Raw genomic sequence first — 18,485 nt, 5'->3', positions numbered from 1 at the left:
TTTGGTGACAGGTATTAATTTTCCTTTTTTCTCATTATGAAGCTAATCTAGTAGTTTTAGAAGCTTTCCTAATTTTAATTAGTTAATTTCTTCTTCCTTGCTTTTTTTCAAGGCCCAAGTTCCTTGTATAAATACCCTCCTGGGGTTGCATTGTATAGGGTTCTGAATTCAATACAAGCAGTCGTTACTCTGCTATACTTTTCTCTCAAATACTCTCTTCTTTTTTTAATACTTTTACGATAGTGTTGCCCGCCGTTCGGCTGCCCTAAGCCGTAAAACAAACATTGGCGCCATCCGTGGGGATCGATACAAAAGGTTCCTTCTCTAAACTTTGTTAATGGCACGCACTAGATGCGGCAGACGTTTTGGAAAGCTGGCAACGCCGCCGGCTGTAACATCGTCGTCGTCGTCAAAGCTAGGGCTCACGACGCTGCCAGCCGTGTTTCTATTGGGGATCTTCAAGAGCAACTGAGCCACCGCAACTCCGGTGAGCGGTCGGCAGCACGTACTGAGGATACTATCACACCGACCAACGAGGTACCTGTAGAAATTCCTCCTCCACTGGCCACTCAACCCATTCTGACCATCGCAGAGGTGATGGCTCGCATGCTAGACGTGTACGAGCGAGAAAAGAGCTTGGCAGCTAATGCTGCTCGGCCACGACCTGCCTAGTCAGTACCTTTGGAGTAAGAAGTGCATACTGTCTCTCAAGCATCCGAGCATTCTGTGCGCTCGTGCGTGGCCGTTGCGGTCAGTACGTTCAAGTTAGGGTCTGCAGCTCCCGCTTGGTCAACCTTGGATTGGCTGGGCGGTCGAGCCGGACACCGCTCACCCACTCGGCCAGTTGAGAGGGTTAGAGAGCGATCCACAACAGAACCCCTACGAGACGCATAGAAGGTCTTGGGTTAAGCAGCTGAAGAAGGTCTTATGGACCTACCAGACGACTCTCCGCTGAGACTACGTTCGCCTGAGCATATGGGTTTGAGGCCAAGGAACCCAAGGAGATACAGATTCCCAGTCGGCGGATTTTATTATATAAAGACAAGGACAACGAGGAGAGCCTACAAATCAAGAAAAAATTCTTAAAGGAAAGAAGGGTGGTCGGTTACGCGCGAATAGCTGAATACCAACAGACAGTCAAGCGGTATCAGGACAAGAGAGCACGAGTAAGATACTATCAGGTGGGCGACCCAGTCCTGAGGAATTGGGAGGCTAGTCGGCCCACCAAGGGTGGTAAGCTAGCAATTAAGTGGGAAGGGCCCTACAAGATTGCGGTGGTCGTCTATTCGGGAACCTACCGACTGGAGACTATGAAGGGAGGCTGGTGGACCGTATGTAGAACGTGCACCACTTAAAGAAATTTTATCAGTAAGCTAGTTTTTTTTCCCTTCTTTTTATTATTCAGTGTAGGCACTTAGCGGCCAAATTACTTTTGGTTATTCGTTTAGCAATAAAGTTCGATCAGTTCATGTTAGCATCCTCTTTGTAATTGGTAAGGGAGTTTTTTTTTTTTTTTTTTTTTTTTAAAGGTTCATCTTATTTATAAACAAAACGGGAACCGAACAGAGTCTCGCCAAGGCCCAAAAGTGACCAAGGCACCAGAAAAGAAAGGACAAGGCCCAAAGTGACCAAGTCAACAAATAAAACAAAAAGGACAAGGCCCAAAAGTGGCCAAGTCTACAAATAAAGCAAGAAGGCCTAAAGGCAAACAAGTAAAGGAGAAACTCTAAACTACAAAGTGGGCCCAACACCCATACTGCAAACAACCTGGTACTGAGTGAAAGCTAGACAATTCCCGGGCGTCATGCCCTACACTCAGGGTGGGAACGATGCTCCAACAAACTATGACGAACCAATTCCACCCTCAAGCGTCAGGTCGGTCCCCCGCGGTACAGAGCTCTGCATTTTTATCCGAGGGGACCTATATGACCATCCACAAAAGCAATGAAATCAACCGCCAAACCCAAACCACCCTCATGCGTTGGACAGATCCCTGCCGGTACAGATCTCTGCATTTTTATCCGAAGGGACCGTGAATAGTCCGCCACATGAGCAATGGTACTCACCTCCATCCACCCTTGGAACCCAGGCCACCCCCGTACGTACAGAGCTCTGCATTTTATCGCAGAGGGCTTCAACGGCCCAAGGTCCCAAGCAATGGCTCCCTAACCACTGGTGCCAACATATATACCACCCTCAAGCGTCAGGCCAGCTCCCACGGTACAGCGTACTGTATTTGACCCGGGGAGCCTATATAGCCATCCACAAAAGCAATAGCATATATGCTAAGTACCAAAATCCACCTCAAACCCTCCCAACCCTTAATATAAACAGCCAGCCTTAATTCACCAAACACCATAAACGCAGATATATATATACAAACAAGACTAAAGGAGCACTCCCACCTCAGAGTGTACGCTATGCATGAAACCAACGAATACATCTGGCAAACACACAGCAACACGCAGAAACAGGATAAGCATTGAGAACACAAAGCAGAAAGAGAAACCCGATACCAGAATCCCTTTATGCCCCCAGTAAACAAGCTATACATGCGAGAAAAAACTAGCCACAAAATAAAATAAAATAATAAAAGACGAGAAAATAAAACGAAAGAGAAATAAAGGAGAGCACCGCCCTCAAGGCGGGTCCGCAAAGTCGAAGGAAACATAGGGCACGTCATCATCGATGAGGAGAGCGCGCACCCTAGGTGGTAAGGCAGCAAATGTAACGAAGGCAGTCTCCCCAGGTGTATCAAGGGCCCAATCTGCAAGAGCCTGAGTCGGGAGATTCGCCCGGGGAGAACATAGCATGAAATTGATAGTGCCGCAGGAACAGAGGAAATGCAGCCTGGAGACCACGTCATCCATATACCAAGGTGTGGTGGCCGAAGCATCAAAGTAAGCCTCCAGGTCACGGACAGAGGTCTCCACCACAAGAACCCGATGACCTCCGTCCATGCACCAAGTCAGACAAGAAAAGAGAACTCGGAAAAGGCCCCGAATAGTCTCCCCCTACCTAGACCAGGAAACCCCGTAGCAAAGCCCGCCACCTTGGTTACGGACCAAGGCAGCCGCCCCCCCTTCTGAAGCCGAAAGCGCAAGATTAAGCTTGAGAGAACCAGAAGAAGGGGGGGACCAACGAATAGAACGGATCACTCGGCGAGGCACATGTGCCTCCAGATAAGACACAATCATCCTCCAATTAGGCGGGAGGATATGCTGACCCGGCCACCGCCGATATAGGCACTCAACCACGCCCCGAGCTACCCCAAACATAACTCGCGCAACACTCGGGGTATCTCGGCCGTGTAAGCACCCATTGTGGTGCTTCCAGAGTTCCCAGAGAACCAGATATGGCAACCTGCAAAGAACAAAAGAGCGAAGAGGGTTATGCGTACCACTCCGCCCCCAGCTAGCGATCAAAGTCCGTAAACTCCTATGGCGTGACTGGAGGCCGAGGGACGCAAACACATGATGCCACACAGCACGAGCTGTGTCTCCTGAGTAAAAAATATGTGCAATGGAATCAAAAGCAGGAGCCGGACAACACCAACATCTCGAGACGACCACATGGCCAAAACGAGATATGACGTCATCCGTAGGCAGGTGACCCTGAAACACCCTCCAGGATAAGAAGGACACCCTAAAAGGAAGGTGCTTATGCCAACATCTAGCAAGGAAGGGATCCGGGTCAACAAGCCTAGCAGGTCGCAAAAAGGACTTCGTCGTAGCGAAAGAAAACATACCGTCGGATGCTGGACGCCAAACAGGAATATCTCGCGGTCCTTGCCCAAGTCGGGACAAGTCCACCTGTAACCCGGCCAAAGCCAAGTCCGGATGATCAAACAAGTCGAGGACGCCATCAGTAACGAAGTCAAGAAGCGGAGCGCGGGAGTATGAGACCCCCGGGAAAGGGTATAGTCTGCCAAGCGGACCAAGACCCGACCAGTTGTCCCACCAGAAATTAACCCGGCCTTGGAACAACCGCCAGCCCATGGCACGCTCTGCCTCATCACGAACAGCCAACATCCGCTTCCAGGTATGAGAGTCTGAAGTCCGGACAAGTTTTGCAACCGGGTGAACCCGGCTACAATACTTTGCCCGCATGAAATCTGTCCATAGCGTGTGCTCAGTGCGAAAAGTCCCCCACAGCTTCGCACTAGCAGCACGCACCATCAAGTCCAAGTCTAAGAAACCAACCCCGCCCTCTTTTTTGGGAAGGGCGAGATTCTTCCACGAACTCCAGTGATACCGGGACCCACCTGACTGCCTCCAAAAGAAACTGGCAAAACAACGCTCAAGGTCCCGGATCACCTGCTTAGGCGGGGCGCAGGTGGCGAACAGATGTAGGGGTATCGCCTGTAGAATTGAAGTAATCAAAGTGGCCTTCCCGCCCTTCGACAAGACACGGCGTTCCCAGCTCAAACACTTGGCCTTCACCTTGTCAACTGTAGGGCTAAAGTAAATGCACTTCTTTCGTCCCACGTACACAGGGCAACCAAGATATGTAAAGGGGAATGAGCGGTGGATACAACGAGTTGCCCGACGTACTCTCTGAAGCACTCTATCCGGAGTACGAGGATGCATGTAGAAAGCACTCTTCTGTAAACTGACCAGCTGTCCTGAGATAGTCTCATACTCCTTGAGGGCCGAGATGACAGTCTTAATGGCACCCTGTCTGGTCGTACTGAATATAATTATATCATCTGCATATGCCAAGTGGTGGATGTGCGGGGTGGCTGAGTGAAACGGGGGACTGCAGGATCCTCGTAGACACGAGCCAAGTAAACTGAAAGAACCTTAGCCGCGATGACGAACAAACTAGGCGACAAAGGATCTCCCTGCCGCAGTCCCCGGGACGAAGCAAAGAAGCCCTCTTTGACGCCATTGACAATCACCGAGTACCAAACATTAGACACTGCCCGGAACACCAAGTCAATCCATGTCTCTGAAAAACCGAGGCGGCGCATCACCAAGGTCAAGAAAATCCAAGAAACGCGATCGTATGCTTTAGCCATGTCTAACTTAAGCACAACGTCACGCTTCTGTACCTGCAGTCCGTGGCACATCTCTGAAGCAAGTAGGATGTTGTCAGTAATCGATCTCTCGGCCACAAAACCACTCTGGTGTGGTGACAGAAGGCGGGGAAGAACCGTGGCCAATCTAACCACCATCAGCTTGGTGACTATTTTGCTGCTGAAATTACACAAGCTGATCGGTCTGTAATCTGCACAAGTCTCTGGATTCGGCTTCTTCGGAAGCAGGACGATGGATGTGTGCGTGATAGCCCTAGTGAAATCTCTGCCCAAGAAGTAACTCTATACCATCAGAACCACATCAGCACGGATAATATCCCAGCAAGCCTTGTAGAAGGCCCCCGAGAAACCATCTGGACCAGCAGCACTGACTGAACTCATCTGAAACACGGCGGCTTTGATCTCCTCCTCTTCCGGTACCACAGTCAGCAAATCATTGTCGCCCTCAGTGACCAACTGCGGAACACAATCAAGCAAAGCAGTATCAAAGCCCCCAATCTCGGCAGTAAACATGTGCTCAAAGAAAGATACTGCCTGTGCAGCAATACCCTCCCTATCCTCAATCCACTGTCCTGTATCATCTCTAACTCTGTGTATGAAGAGTTTCCGCCTGCGCTCTTTTACAAGAGAGTGAAAATAATGAGAGTTCCTCTCACCCTCCTGTACCTCGGTGATGCGCGCCTTCTGTTGCCAAAACTCTTCCTCAATCATGACTTGCTTTTGTAAGAGTGCAACCCCTTCCTTATATTCCAATAAAACGTGATCATCATCAGGGTGTTGCTGGAGAGCCCTCTCAAGGGCTTGTACACGGTCCTCATACTCTTTCAGGCGGGCAAAAATGTTTCCAAAGACCTCTTTACTCCAAACACTGAGGGCCTTAGCAAGTCTGTTCAGTTTAGTGGCCAGGACATACATAGGAGCACCAGAAACCGGGGCTAACCAGTTATCACGCACCACCCGCTGAAAATCGCCATGCTTTGCCCACACATTCAGGAAAATGAAATGCTTCGGAACCACCTGCGCACTCAAAAGATCACAAGATATAAGCAGGGGACTGTGGTCGGACGTGGCTTTTGACAAATGCCGAACGGATGTCTTGAAAATCGCGTCCCACACCGAGGTATAGAGACAACGATCCAAGCGCATCCAGATGGCCGCCTCTTTACGTCTCCCATTCCACCAGGTGAAACAGGAGCCATAAAAAGTCACGTCAATCAAGTCACACGTACTCACACAGTCCCGAAAAGGCGTGGTCCGCCGATGAGGGTACGGCAAACCACCCTTTTTCTCATCCACACTAAGCAAACAATTAAAATCCCCCGCGACAGACCAAGGAACGCCGACAGGTAACCTAGCCGAAACGGAGTGTAACTCATCCCATAAAGGCACCCGAAGGCGTTCTTTGGTCTTAGCATAAACAAATGAAATCCAAAAGGGAGACGGCACAGTAGAGAGAGCACAAGCCACCGAGATACACTGATCAGACTGGCCCTCAATACTCACCGAAAGATCATTATTCCAAAAAAGCCAGATTTTATTATTGCAAGAAGATAAAGAGTGATCAAAACTAAAACGAAGCTGAAAATACCCAAGCCGATCAGGAGAACTGAAAGGCTCGAGTAAGCACAAGATAGATGGTGAGTGTGATCTAAGTAGCACACGGATCCGATGAAAGGATCCCTGCGAAGCAACCCCACGTACGTTCCAAACAAGAAATCTCATGAGGAAACGGATGAGGCAGAAGAACGAAGACGGGGGTTGCCCCCTAGATCAGCAAAAGCAGAAGAGCGTCCCATCGGCATAGCCATACGTTGAGCCGTGTGGGTGTCAGGGTCTGAAGCAAAACCCGACGCCCAAGGACTCACTGTATGGCTAGCTGGAGGGACATCACCATCAGACCAGGACTTATCCCTATCCCTAGGAGGATCCCATGGAAAGACCGAAGTGGCCTCCCGGGGGCTATCCCCAGCAGCCACGACTAACCGAAGAGTATCACTCGGAGGGGAACAGGGAGGAGTCCCGATCTCAAGAGCAGCAGAAGAGAAAGAAGGAATCGAAGTAGGAGTAAAAGAAAATGATACCTGATGCGGGCGCTGTAGATCCGCCCGCCCTGAAGATACCGGAGACAAAGGCCGCTCATTCCCTTCCGGAATAGGGGGAAGATGAGCAGCCGGAGGCGGCACAAGAGTCGGGGCATATTGAGGGCATCGAACGAGTTGTCCACAACAACGGGCGCATAGGCCGAGTTGTCATAAACAACATCATAGGACTCCGCAACATGGTCCCGAGATGATCCAGGATCAGGGTCAACCACAAGGGCTTTCCCTTTAGCTAATCTCATCCTGCGGTTATACCGCTTGCGCTGATTTCGGGTCATGCCCTGAGTCGCGCGGTCCACACCAATAGTAGCATGAGCCGGGCCTGCAGCTGCCGAAATAGTCACAGGGGGAACAACACTACTAGGTGTGGTAAGGGAGTTAGGAGTTTGTAGTCAACCCTCCCCACGAGGTCAGCTGACTTAGCCTTTTCAGGCACGAAGTTTGGGTAAGCAGTCATGCTACGTGCAGTCAGGAATTTGCAGTCACCCCTCCCCGCGAGGTCGGTTGACTTTGCTTTTCAGGCACTAAGTTTGGGTAAGCAGCCACGCGACGTACAGTCAGGAGAGTTTGTAGTCACCCATCCCTGGGATATCGGCTAACTTTGCCTTTTCAGGCACGAAGTTTTGGTAAGCAGCCACGCTGCATAGGGATGGCAATGTGTTGGGTGTGGGTCGGTGAGGGCTACATCCATCACCCGACCCACCTTATATTTTCTCCACCCACCCCCACCCCCAACCCCAACCCCAACCCGCATCGGGTGGACTTTTTCAAAATCCACCCCACCCCCATCGGGTGCGGGTGCCGACTACGGTCTACGTGTACCCACCACTTATAATCTTTTTTTTTTCAAAAATTAATATTTAAATTACCAACACATAATAAAATAATAAAATTCATTAGTTATATAAAACATAAAATAATAGAAATATTTAAATATAATACCTAAATTATTAATTTTTAAAAATAAACTTAGTAGTTTAGATATAAAAATAGTAAATATTTACATGAAGTTATAAAAACTTTTATAAATAACTACATGGTGGGTCGGGTGGGATTCTAAGCGGGTTTTATACATAGAACCCGAATCCAACCTGACCCATCGTGGGTTTACTTTTCCAAAGACGCACCCCCAATCCATGACCCACTACCACTCAAAAAAACCCGATCCATGCGGGGCGGATTAAAATTGCCATCCCTAACGCTGCGTGCAGTCAGGAGTTTGTAGTCACCCCTGCCCGCGAGGTCGACTGACTTTGCATTTTCAGGCATGAAGTTTGGGTAACTAGCCATGCTGCGTACAGGACTTCGCAGTCATCTCTCCCCGCGAGGTCGACTGACTTTTTCTTTTCAGGTATGAAGTTTGGGAGGGCTGCCACGCTGTACATGGTTAGGGACTTGATTATTTTGAAGTTGATCGAGGCGTTTGGTGCTCAAGGGCTCGTAGATAGTATGCTTCGCCCACTAAGGGACTTAGCGGATTTCAAAGGTGGTTCGAGGTGTTTGGCATTCAGGAGCTCGTAGGCAGTCTGCCTCTCCTGTTGAGCAACTTAGCGGATTTCGAAGGTGGTTCGAGGTGTTTGGCGCTTAGGGCCTTGTAGGCAATATGCCTCGCCCACTAAGGGACTTAAGGGATTTTGAAGGTGGTTCGATGTGTTTGGCGCTCAAGGACTCGTAGGCAGTCTGCCTCGCTCGTAGAGTGCCACTTTCAGCACACTTTAAGGAGTCATGACATGTGTACTTGAGTGTGTAGAGTTAAAACAAACTTTTAGTACACTTTAAGGAGTCTAACGACTAGAAATCTGGCAACTCATGCACCTCTCTGGATTACCCACCGGTCTTTACCCACTAGTCATTAGGCAATTTGAAATTTTGTTTTCCCTCCAACGGAACAATTTTTCACGCCTATAAATACCCTCTTCCTTTACTAAAGAAGGTGCTGGTCACTCTAACTATTCTAGTGAGTGAAAAACGCTTAAAAATTTTCTAAGTTCTAGCGACTAGTGAGAGAGACAAAAGTTTCAAAACTACAACCAGATTTGTGAAGTCTTGAGTTGCTTCAATGTTCGAATTTCCAGATTTAAGAGACAAGATTTTCAGTTGGAGAAAAAAGAAAACTATATTCTTCATCTTTGTTTTCTCTAATTGGATTAGTAAAAAGAGGCGGAGTAAACTCGTGTTGAATTGAAAAACCTGGTATAACAGTCATCGTTGTCTTTGTGTGGGGGTGAACTGTTGGTGGTTATTGTACTACTAGCAATTTGTACGCGCGATGCGCGAAAACTTATGCCCAATATTAAAATATTTGTAAGTAACAAAATTTAAAAAATTAGTTAAAATTATGTTTTGCAATTTCTTAAAGTGATGATACTTTTGAATTATCATATATTTGAATAATATAGTGATCAAAACAAAAAAATATATATATTTTTATATAATAATAATTTACAAATAATACTAAGCTAACACTAACATATATGATATATTGATATGGATACACAAATAATATACATATATATATATATATATATATATATATATATATATATATATATATATATATATATATATATATATATATATATATATATATGATACACATATATAATTTAACATTCATATAAATATTTAATTAATATATAATTTATAATTAAATTCATTGTTATATGATAATTTGAATAAAATGATAATTAAAAATAATAAAAAAAAAAGATATGATAGATGTAGGTGTATGGTAAGTTTGGTAGATATATTAAAAACTAACGGTGTTATAACGGTGTAAGGGTGATTTTGTCCAATGCAAATGAATGTACAACAATTAAAGCAAAATGTATATATTTATTAGCATATAAAAAAGGGACAAAAATCAAGGACATAACTTGTATTGACACTTATTATGTTTTTAGATAGGGACATAGTGCAATTCTTCACGTGTTGTGAAGAATAGTGGCCTAGGCTTAGTTAAAAAATAAAAAAAATAAAAAAAAAACATTTTCTAAAAAAAAAAAATTATGAAAATATACAAAATTCACGATTAATTACCTCTTTAGTTACATTGCACATGTTAATTGATCCAATCACATTTATTTTCTTTTTCTTTAACAAAATCACAAGAATAATATTTCTTTCTTTTCCCATTTACGATTGGTATGACATTAAGAGGGTACATTGCACATGTTAACTGATCCAATCACATTTTTTTTTTGAAAATGATCCAATCACATTTATTTTCTTTTTCTTTAACAAAAGCATAAGAATAATATTTCTTTCTTTTCCCATTTACGATTGGTACGACATTAATGGCCCGTTTGGTTCACGGAATAGGCTGGGAATGACATAGCATTCCCAGTAATAGGCCTATTCTTTTGTTTGGTAACCATTTCTATTACCAGGAATAATATTCCTGGTAATAGTCTATTACCTCAAATAAGGTAATAACTATTACTAGGGCCCCCCTGGTATTAGCCTATTACTGAACGCTCAGGAATAGATTTTAGAATCTATTCTCTTTTTTACCCCTTTCTTTAACCTAATTTTTTTATCCTATATATAAACTTATCCTATTTCACCACCGTCGTCGCCACCACTACCATCACCGCCGCCGCCGCCGCCACCACCATCATCGCCACAACCGTCGCCGCCCCCACTGCCACCGCCACCACCACCACTACCACCCCAGCACCACCACTCCACCACCACCATCACCACCACCGCCACCACCATCGCCGCCGCCGCCACCACCAGAACCACCACCCAGCAACACCACCGCCACCACCATCGCCGCCCCCACCACCACTGCCACCGTCACCCCCACCACTGCCACCGCCACCACCACCACTACCACCCCAGCACCACCACCACCGCCGCCACCACCATCACCACCACCGCCACCACCACCATCGCCACCATCACATATTTTTATAAGGGTATTTATGTCTTTTAAAACATATTTCATTTCTATTCCTTAAATCAACCAAACACTGTAATATAATTCCTAAAGTCTATTCCTTCCGCGAACCAAACAATAGAATACAATTCTTATTCTATTTCTTGCATATTCCATTCTTTATGGAATAGCATTCCTATTACCTCAAAATTCATTCCGTGAACCAAACGTGCTGTAAGGGCTTCTTTGGTTCGCGAAAAAGAACTTCTAAGGAAAATGTTTTTCTAGAATTTGAGGAAAACAAGAGTTTTATGATGTTTAGTAGAAAATTAATTTTTCAAAATAAAATCTGAGTATAGGGCTGGTATCAGGGGTGACCGCGGTTCCGATTCCGGTTCCGCAAATGGACAAATCAGAATCGGAACCTTATAGTAAGGTTCCAGTTCTAGTTTCGGTTCAGAACCGGTGGTTCCGGTTGGAACCGCCGGTTCTAATCGGATTTATTTTAAAAAAAATAAATAAAAAACACTATAATTTTTAATTTTGGAATCGGAACCGCCGATTCCGGTTCCTTTTCATCTCGAACCCGGTTAAGAACCGAAACCAGAACCGCACGAACGATTCGGTTCAAACCGAACCGTGGTCACCCCTAGCTGGTATTTTGTTTTCCACGATTGGAGGGAAGAAAGATTAAGCTAATTGGACTATTTTACCCTCACAAATTCAACCAAACAATATAATCAATATTTTCTCAATAACGCTCTAAGAGGAATCTGAGGTTCGATCTCATGACCTACAACAGGAAGGAGGTTACTACATGCCATTTGAGCACAATGTGCTTGATATATATTAGAGATTTTAAAAATTTTCTTAGGTTTAAATGAACCAAATATGTTAATTAAATTTTTTAAGTAATTTAATTGTTATATTTTCAGGTAACACCAAACATGATAATTAATTTTCTTAGTAAAATTATTTTCATTAAATATAGTCTTTAAAACATTTTTCAAGAATTTACCAAACGCAGCCTAAAGCAAAACCCAAGGTGAAGAAGTGAATTAAAATAAAATTATAGTCTTCATAAATCATAATCCTCGTGAAATGTCCGTCTAGTACTTCAGCATGCTTTTTTTCCTGCGAGAAATATAAAATCCAATACTTATATACGATTCGCATGACAGAAATTGGTAGCAAAACATGGGGGAAACTTTGCTGCGTCAATGGAGTTTGATTCGATCCATAATTGCCATCCTTCAATGGTGGTTCTTCAATGTTGCCGTCATCATCATGAACAAGTGGATCTTCCAGGTTCCTCTCTCTCGCTTCTACTGCAGTAACCATTTTCCATCTTTAATGCCTTCTACTGTTGTTTCCATTGTCAGATCGGAAATTATTAATTTAGTTCACTTGGATTTTTCCTTTTGCAATTCATTTGTATATTTCATCTGGAAATTGCAATGGCGGCACACATACACACATTTTGTGTGTGTATGCATTTCATTTTGAACAGTTTAATAAATTTTCAGCTTTGGGTGTCCATTTTGGTTTGAATCTATTAAGTGATCCGGGCATTGTTTTGTTAAAATTCCCGCAAAAGAAAAAGAGAATGAAAAGGATAAATGGTGAGAGAAAGAAAAAAGGAAAGTGTGTGGAAGATTTTTTATTTTTTATTTTCCTTCTTGACAAAAGTTAGAGTGTGTTCCTTGTTCATCTTCTGTGCTGAAAGTAGTGGTTATTTGTAATCATTTATGTTCATTACTTATTCAGAATTCAATGTTAATCACTTGGTAGTGAAACACATTCTTGAACTATTCTTCCCTAATATTTTCTTGCAAGTTAACCAGAAGACAATTCCAGATGTTCCTACATTGCCTGAATCACTTCTAGGAATTTCTCTCTGAGTAGAAAAACAAAATTGCTAATAATATCAAAGATGCTCTTTTGTGCAACTCTCCTTCCTTTAACCAGTATGCATAATACTCATATTCGGAGTTGACTAAATATTCAATCTTGACTGGATCATTTTACAGAATTGCCAGAGCTTTGTGCTCCCCTATACTAGTAAACTTAGCTTAGAAGAAAACATTCTATTCCAGTGTAATAAATTCCCAAGACCTTTTGAATCAGATAATACTTCACATTCTTCCCACCCACCTATAGTAAAGTTGATAAGGTAGACAAAACATTGTTGATCTGAGCTTCTGCTGGGGTCAATGATTTGGTATTCATTCTAGACCCTTCCTAGTTTTGTACAATAACATGACAATCATTCCTCTTTCTACTGTTAGAATAATTTGCATATGGAACAATAACTTACTGCATTACATTATTTATAATTGGTTCATTAATACCCTAATGGTCTAATAGCTAATTTCATATATGAATGCAGAACTGTAAACACTTTTCTGTATTCTTTTCCACTTTTCTAGCACTATGTCCTTATCTTTTATTTTTATTATTTTTTTAAAAACATGTTACAGAAACTGGATTTTAAGTTTCCCTTGACAGTATCTTGCATTCACTTTATTTGCTCGGCTATTGGGGCATATTTAGTAATCACAGTCTTAAAGCTTAAGCCAGTTATTGTGGTTGACCCTGAGGATCGCTGGAGAAGGATTTTTCCCATGTCATTTGTCTTCTGTATCAACATTGTATTAGGGAATGTGAGCTTGAGATACATCCCCATTTCCTTTATGCAAACCATAAAGTCATTTACACCTGCAACTACAGGTGACTATTTCTTCTTCTTCTTCTTCATCTTATTATTATGATTATTGTCGTCGTCATCATCACCATCATCATCCATTGCATTGTTTCCTCTAACTACAATATGCTTGATGCAGTTATTTTGCAGTGGCTAGTATGGGGAAAGCACTTTGACTGGCGAATCTGGGCTTCTTTGATTCCCATTGTTGGAGGAATTCTCCTAACTTCAGTCACCGAGCTTAGTTTTAACATATTTGGGTTCTGTGCAGCACTAGTTGGTTGTCTTGCTACTTCTACCAAAACTATTCTTGCTGAGTCTCTGCTGCATGGGTACAAATTTGACAGGTCTTCTCTCTCTCTCTCTCTCTCTCTCCCCTCCTCTCCCAGTGTGTGTATGCACATACATATAGTTTCGTACATACCAGACTTGATTGATTTTAACATGGGACAGTGTGTTTTTTTTTATAACACCTTGAGATATTGATGAATCTATCATGAAATCCGATTTAGAAGTGATAATTAAGGAGGAAGATTCCAAACTTAGAAAATTCAATAAACTGATCAGGAAGATTACATGCTTGCATACACTGAAAAAGTTCAGTGCAAGTAAGGATAGAAGATTACATGTGCTACGTGACTGAATTGCTACCCCTTGTCCAGACAAAATATTGACACTGCTCCCCTGTGGTTAAAAGCATAGTTATTATGATATATATATATGTAAATTATTTGATTATTAGAGTTGAAGTAACTTCACCTTATGATCCAATGATTGGAATACTTGATAATTTTCATACATCTCAAAATGTAAGTTCTACATTGGATCAGTGTCACTATCATTTTTATCCATGAAGAAAAATAAAATACTCATTATTTCTCCTTTCTTTGATGTTGATGAATGCTAGTGTCTTTTTACCACTCACAGGTTGTATTTCTTTATTTTATATACAAATTAGCACACCTGATTATATATGGAGAGATTTTGTTATAGATTATTACACATGCATTCATTTATTTGGATTGAACCATCACTTTGGAGGCTTTGTTTGATTTCCAAAGTTAAAATATGAATTTAAAATATTAGAACTTTTGACTCTTCCAGTGAAAATAAAAATAGCTCTCTTCTCCCATGCCGTAATTTCCTTGGTTATGTCATTAACTGGTAGAATTTTGTGAGTTCTTTTAATATCAGTGACATATTAAAGTCAAATTACTGGACTTGTACAAATTCAAGATCTGTTTACATATTGCAATGTTTTCCAAGAGGAACACTCTTTGTTTCTTATTATTTTATACTCTATACTTCTTAACTTTGACAATTTGAACACCTATATGGCTATATGCTAGATAATGTTTGGTTATATATTTTACTTCTTACTTTGGAAATATTCATGGAACATACTTGAAAATTTCACCGTTATTATTGTTGTTGTTGTTGTTGTTATTTGTTTATATCCTTTTTATTTAACATTTCCTTTGCAAAACTTGGCAGCCTCTGACATGAAGAGTAAATTTTGAAAAAATTAATTATTTTAGTTCTTTTTGTAAGTTGTTTGGTTAAAACAATAGTGCCATCTGCTTTTCTACGTCTTACCATTGATGTTGGACAATTGGAAGGAAACAAAGGTAAAGGTAACATCGGAGAAAGGACTAAGGAGACTTACCAAGACTTGGATGAAACCAAGAACAATAAAAAGTTACGAGTTTTCAAACTAACTTATATCTTCTGGCATAGGACTCTCTCTGTCCCATAAACATTGTCCATAGTTTCTTTTTATTATGGCCCAGTGTTGTTTGTATTCTTAAAACACCACAAACAATTCCGCTTTGTAATATTACCTTTCTAATAGAAGCCAAAGAGTTAGCTATATGTGTACCTAAAATAGGATGACCTTTTTGGAATGGAGGGAGTATTAGTTTAGAGATCTGAAGAAGGCATCAGGGATTTGATGAAGCTTTGGCCTTTTTCTTTTACAATTTAGTCTCTGTTTTGCCTTCAGATTATGTGGTTGATTTCCCTTGTATCAATTTGAAGTGAAAAAACAAGATTGTAACTTTTGTTTTGGTTGACTTGTATTATTGAACGTTATTTACGGCTGACACTTTCAGTAGAGAGAAGACCCTTTGACCTGATAATATTAGGTCTTGGCAAGTGTTGGTGGTACAAGTTAGACACTTTATGAAAGACATCAAAACGAATGCATGGATTGCACAAGGAAATGAATGGAAAGGCTTCTGTTGTGAGTTGTGACACATTGAAATATTCTAGTTTTTTGCATCAAAATTTGCATTCTGTGTATTGCTTTCTCCCTTTCAACTTTTTCTCAAAAGACAAGCTAGTCATCATACCTGAAACTTAATGTGAAGGTTGCCTTTTCTTTCAGTTCCTAACAAGTTTTGTATTCAGTAGGTTCTATTTATGTATTGGCCTTTTTAGGTTATTGCTTTACTTCTAATATCCTATTGAACATGATTCTTTATAATATCCTATTCTTTATACGTGTTCACTGACATTGATTTACTTTACTCTAGCATAAATACGGTATTCTACATGGCTCCTTTCGCAACAATGATCTTGGCAGTACCAGCTTTAGTATTAGAAGGATCCGGGGTCATTGAATGGCTAAACAGTCACCCCATACTTCTTCCGTCATTTGCTATCATTTTTGGCTCTGGAGTGCTGGCATTCTGCCTCAACTTCTCTATCTTCTACGTCATCCACTCTACAACTGCTGTCACATTTAATGTTGCTGGAAACCTTAAGGTTACATTCAAACTCTATTCTCCTATTGCATTTTCATTTTCTGGTACATGTTCTATTTCAACTGAAACTACATGTGACTAAAGAATTGCATGCTGAACTTGAACTAATTTATAGCTTAGAAGTAGCAAAACTGTGGACCTAAACAAATTTTAGATTTAATTTGGAGAGGTAAAGTAGGAAATAACAAATTTAGGCTTCCCGAGAACTCAGGAATAGCCTAATACCAGGGGGACCCCTGGAATCGCTATTTCCCCATAGCTAATTCCCGGGAACAAAAAACATTACCAAACAACAGAATAGGCCTGTTGCTGGGAATGCCATTCCATTCCAAACCTATTCCGTGAACCAAACTTGGTGTAATTGGTTTGATTTAGTGGCCATTGATGAATTTTGAGGTCGTTGGTTCAAGCACTCAAAATTAAACCGTGTTACTTCTTTTCATAGACTGTCATGCACACTTCTTGTACACATCTAGTTGCCCACATAACCACCAATGTTGATTATTATTCGCAATGCTGATCATTGTATTCTTGTCTTTAACACGAACATTCCCGCTGTACCTACTACCTTCACAGGTTGCAGTTGCGGTTACTTGCTCATGGTTGATATTCAGAAACCCGATTTCAGCCTTGAATGCCATTGGGTGCTCGGTGACACTGATAGGATGTACATTCTATGGGTACGTGCGACAGCTGATCTCGCAACAAACACAGGAGACTCCGCGTACTCCCAGAAGCAAGATGGAGACGATTCCATTGGTAAATGATAAATCAGAAAATAACAAAGATAAAATGTAGTCCTTAAAGTCTATGCACAAGTCTTGTTTCTAGGATGATTATGGGTATAGAAATACCTAAATGAGGTTCCCCTTCTATTTTTATTTTATTTTTGTTTGTAATATTCCTATAATTCTTAATTAGGTTAGTTTTGTCAGCTTAATTTTCCAGTTTAAGTTATTGTATTTTTATGCTTGCTTTAATTTGTTTTTGATTGATCATTCATTATAGACATGATTGATTGATCGAGTCCAACAAATTTGACCTGGCTTATTTATACTCTTTAGTTCATTTGGAGTAGTAACAATTGTTCTTTTGGCATATGGATTTAAAAAAAAAAAAAAAAGTAAAAAAGATTTGCTAAATGATACACTTGATGACTTGAACTTAGCGAAAAAGTAGCGACATGACTTTTATGCGAATTTACATTGCTTATGTGAATGTTATATGCATAATTTTAAAAAAATTTTCTCACTAAATCTATAAAAAAAAATGAAGATTATATAAAGATAGCCATTCTATTATCTTCTATCTTGGATATATATATATATATACTAGTTTTTTACGCGCATTGCGCGATTGGGATAATGCCCAATGTTTTTTTGTTAAATAAGTACTTTAAAGTATATTAAGGCAGGATTATATTGAAATTGTTCATGCATAGATAATTGAAGGTTGAATTTGCGTATTTAAATAGGTAATTCTTCTCCCAAAGGTTGAGTCCCCAACCCCAAGGGCCCTCCACACTTCGACCCGACAGAGCATTGTGGGAAGTTGTAAATCACACTGACTCAATGGTTCAGCAGACAGGGCCAAATGCTGATACGCACAAGGAATCTGCCCACTTTGGACATAATTCCCGCACTGCTGCCGCCGAGGTTCAAACCTTGGTCTCTTTTCCCAAATACTATCCACTAAACCATTGAGCTAAGCCCGTGCGAGTTAAATAGGTAATTCTAAGTTTACAAATGCAAGATAATATAGTCAATATTGATTATAATTGTCAATAAAATAATTGTATAGGTATGGTTGAAACCAAATACGGGACATAAGAGAGAACAAATAAAAATTAGGACATAAAATATGAAATATATACTAATATTGTTTGAGGAGATTCCGACATTAGGATTTGTGGTTAAGTTCTATTAAGACTTTAATATTAGAATTAGATTAATGGTGTAGTTATAATTCTATATTAGACTTTAAGGATGAATTAGAA

The 18,485-nt window shown here is 41.6% G+C and overlaps 2 protein-coding genes across 2 annotated transcripts; one reads left to right on the top strand and one right to left on the bottom strand.

Annotated features, from left to right (window-relative positions):
* Positions 1-5,320: 5,320 nt before the first annotated feature.
* LOC109164037 lies at positions 5,321-7,415 on the bottom strand. The gene is made up of 2 exons (XM_019312789.1): positions 7,120-7,415; positions 5,321-6,803 (listed from the first exon to the last, which is right to left on the bottom strand). The coding sequence occupies exons 1-2, from the start codon at positions 7,413-7,415 to the stop codon at positions 5,321-5,323; spliced, it is 1,779 nt and encodes a 592-aa protein (XP_019168334.1).
* Positions 7,416-12,122: 4,707 nt separating this feature from the next.
* On the top strand, positions 12,123-17,487 carry LOC109164026 (UDP-galactose transporter 1-like). Its single transcript, XM_019312775.1, has 5 exons — positions 12,123-12,328; positions 13,501-13,750; positions 13,864-14,071; positions 16,259-16,490; positions 17,066-17,487. The coding sequence occupies exons 1-5, from the start codon at positions 12,218-12,220 to the stop codon at positions 17,285-17,287; spliced, it is 1,023 nt and encodes a 340-aa protein (XP_019168320.1). The 5' UTR covers positions 12,123-12,217; the 3' UTR covers positions 17,288-17,487.
* Positions 17,488-18,485: the final 998 nt, after the last annotated feature.

Source organism: Ipomoea nil, unplaced genomic scaffold (genome assembly GCF_001879475.1).
Source record: "Ipomoea nil cultivar Tokyo-kokei standard unplaced genomic scaffold, Asagao_1.1 scaffold3056, whole genome shotgun sequence".
NCBI lineage: Eukaryota > Viridiplantae > Streptophyta > Magnoliopsida > Solanales > Convolvulaceae > Ipomoea > Ipomoea nil.
The sequence above is the reverse complement of the archived record's forward strand: the minus strand, read 5'-3'. Positions and strand labels throughout refer to the sequence as shown.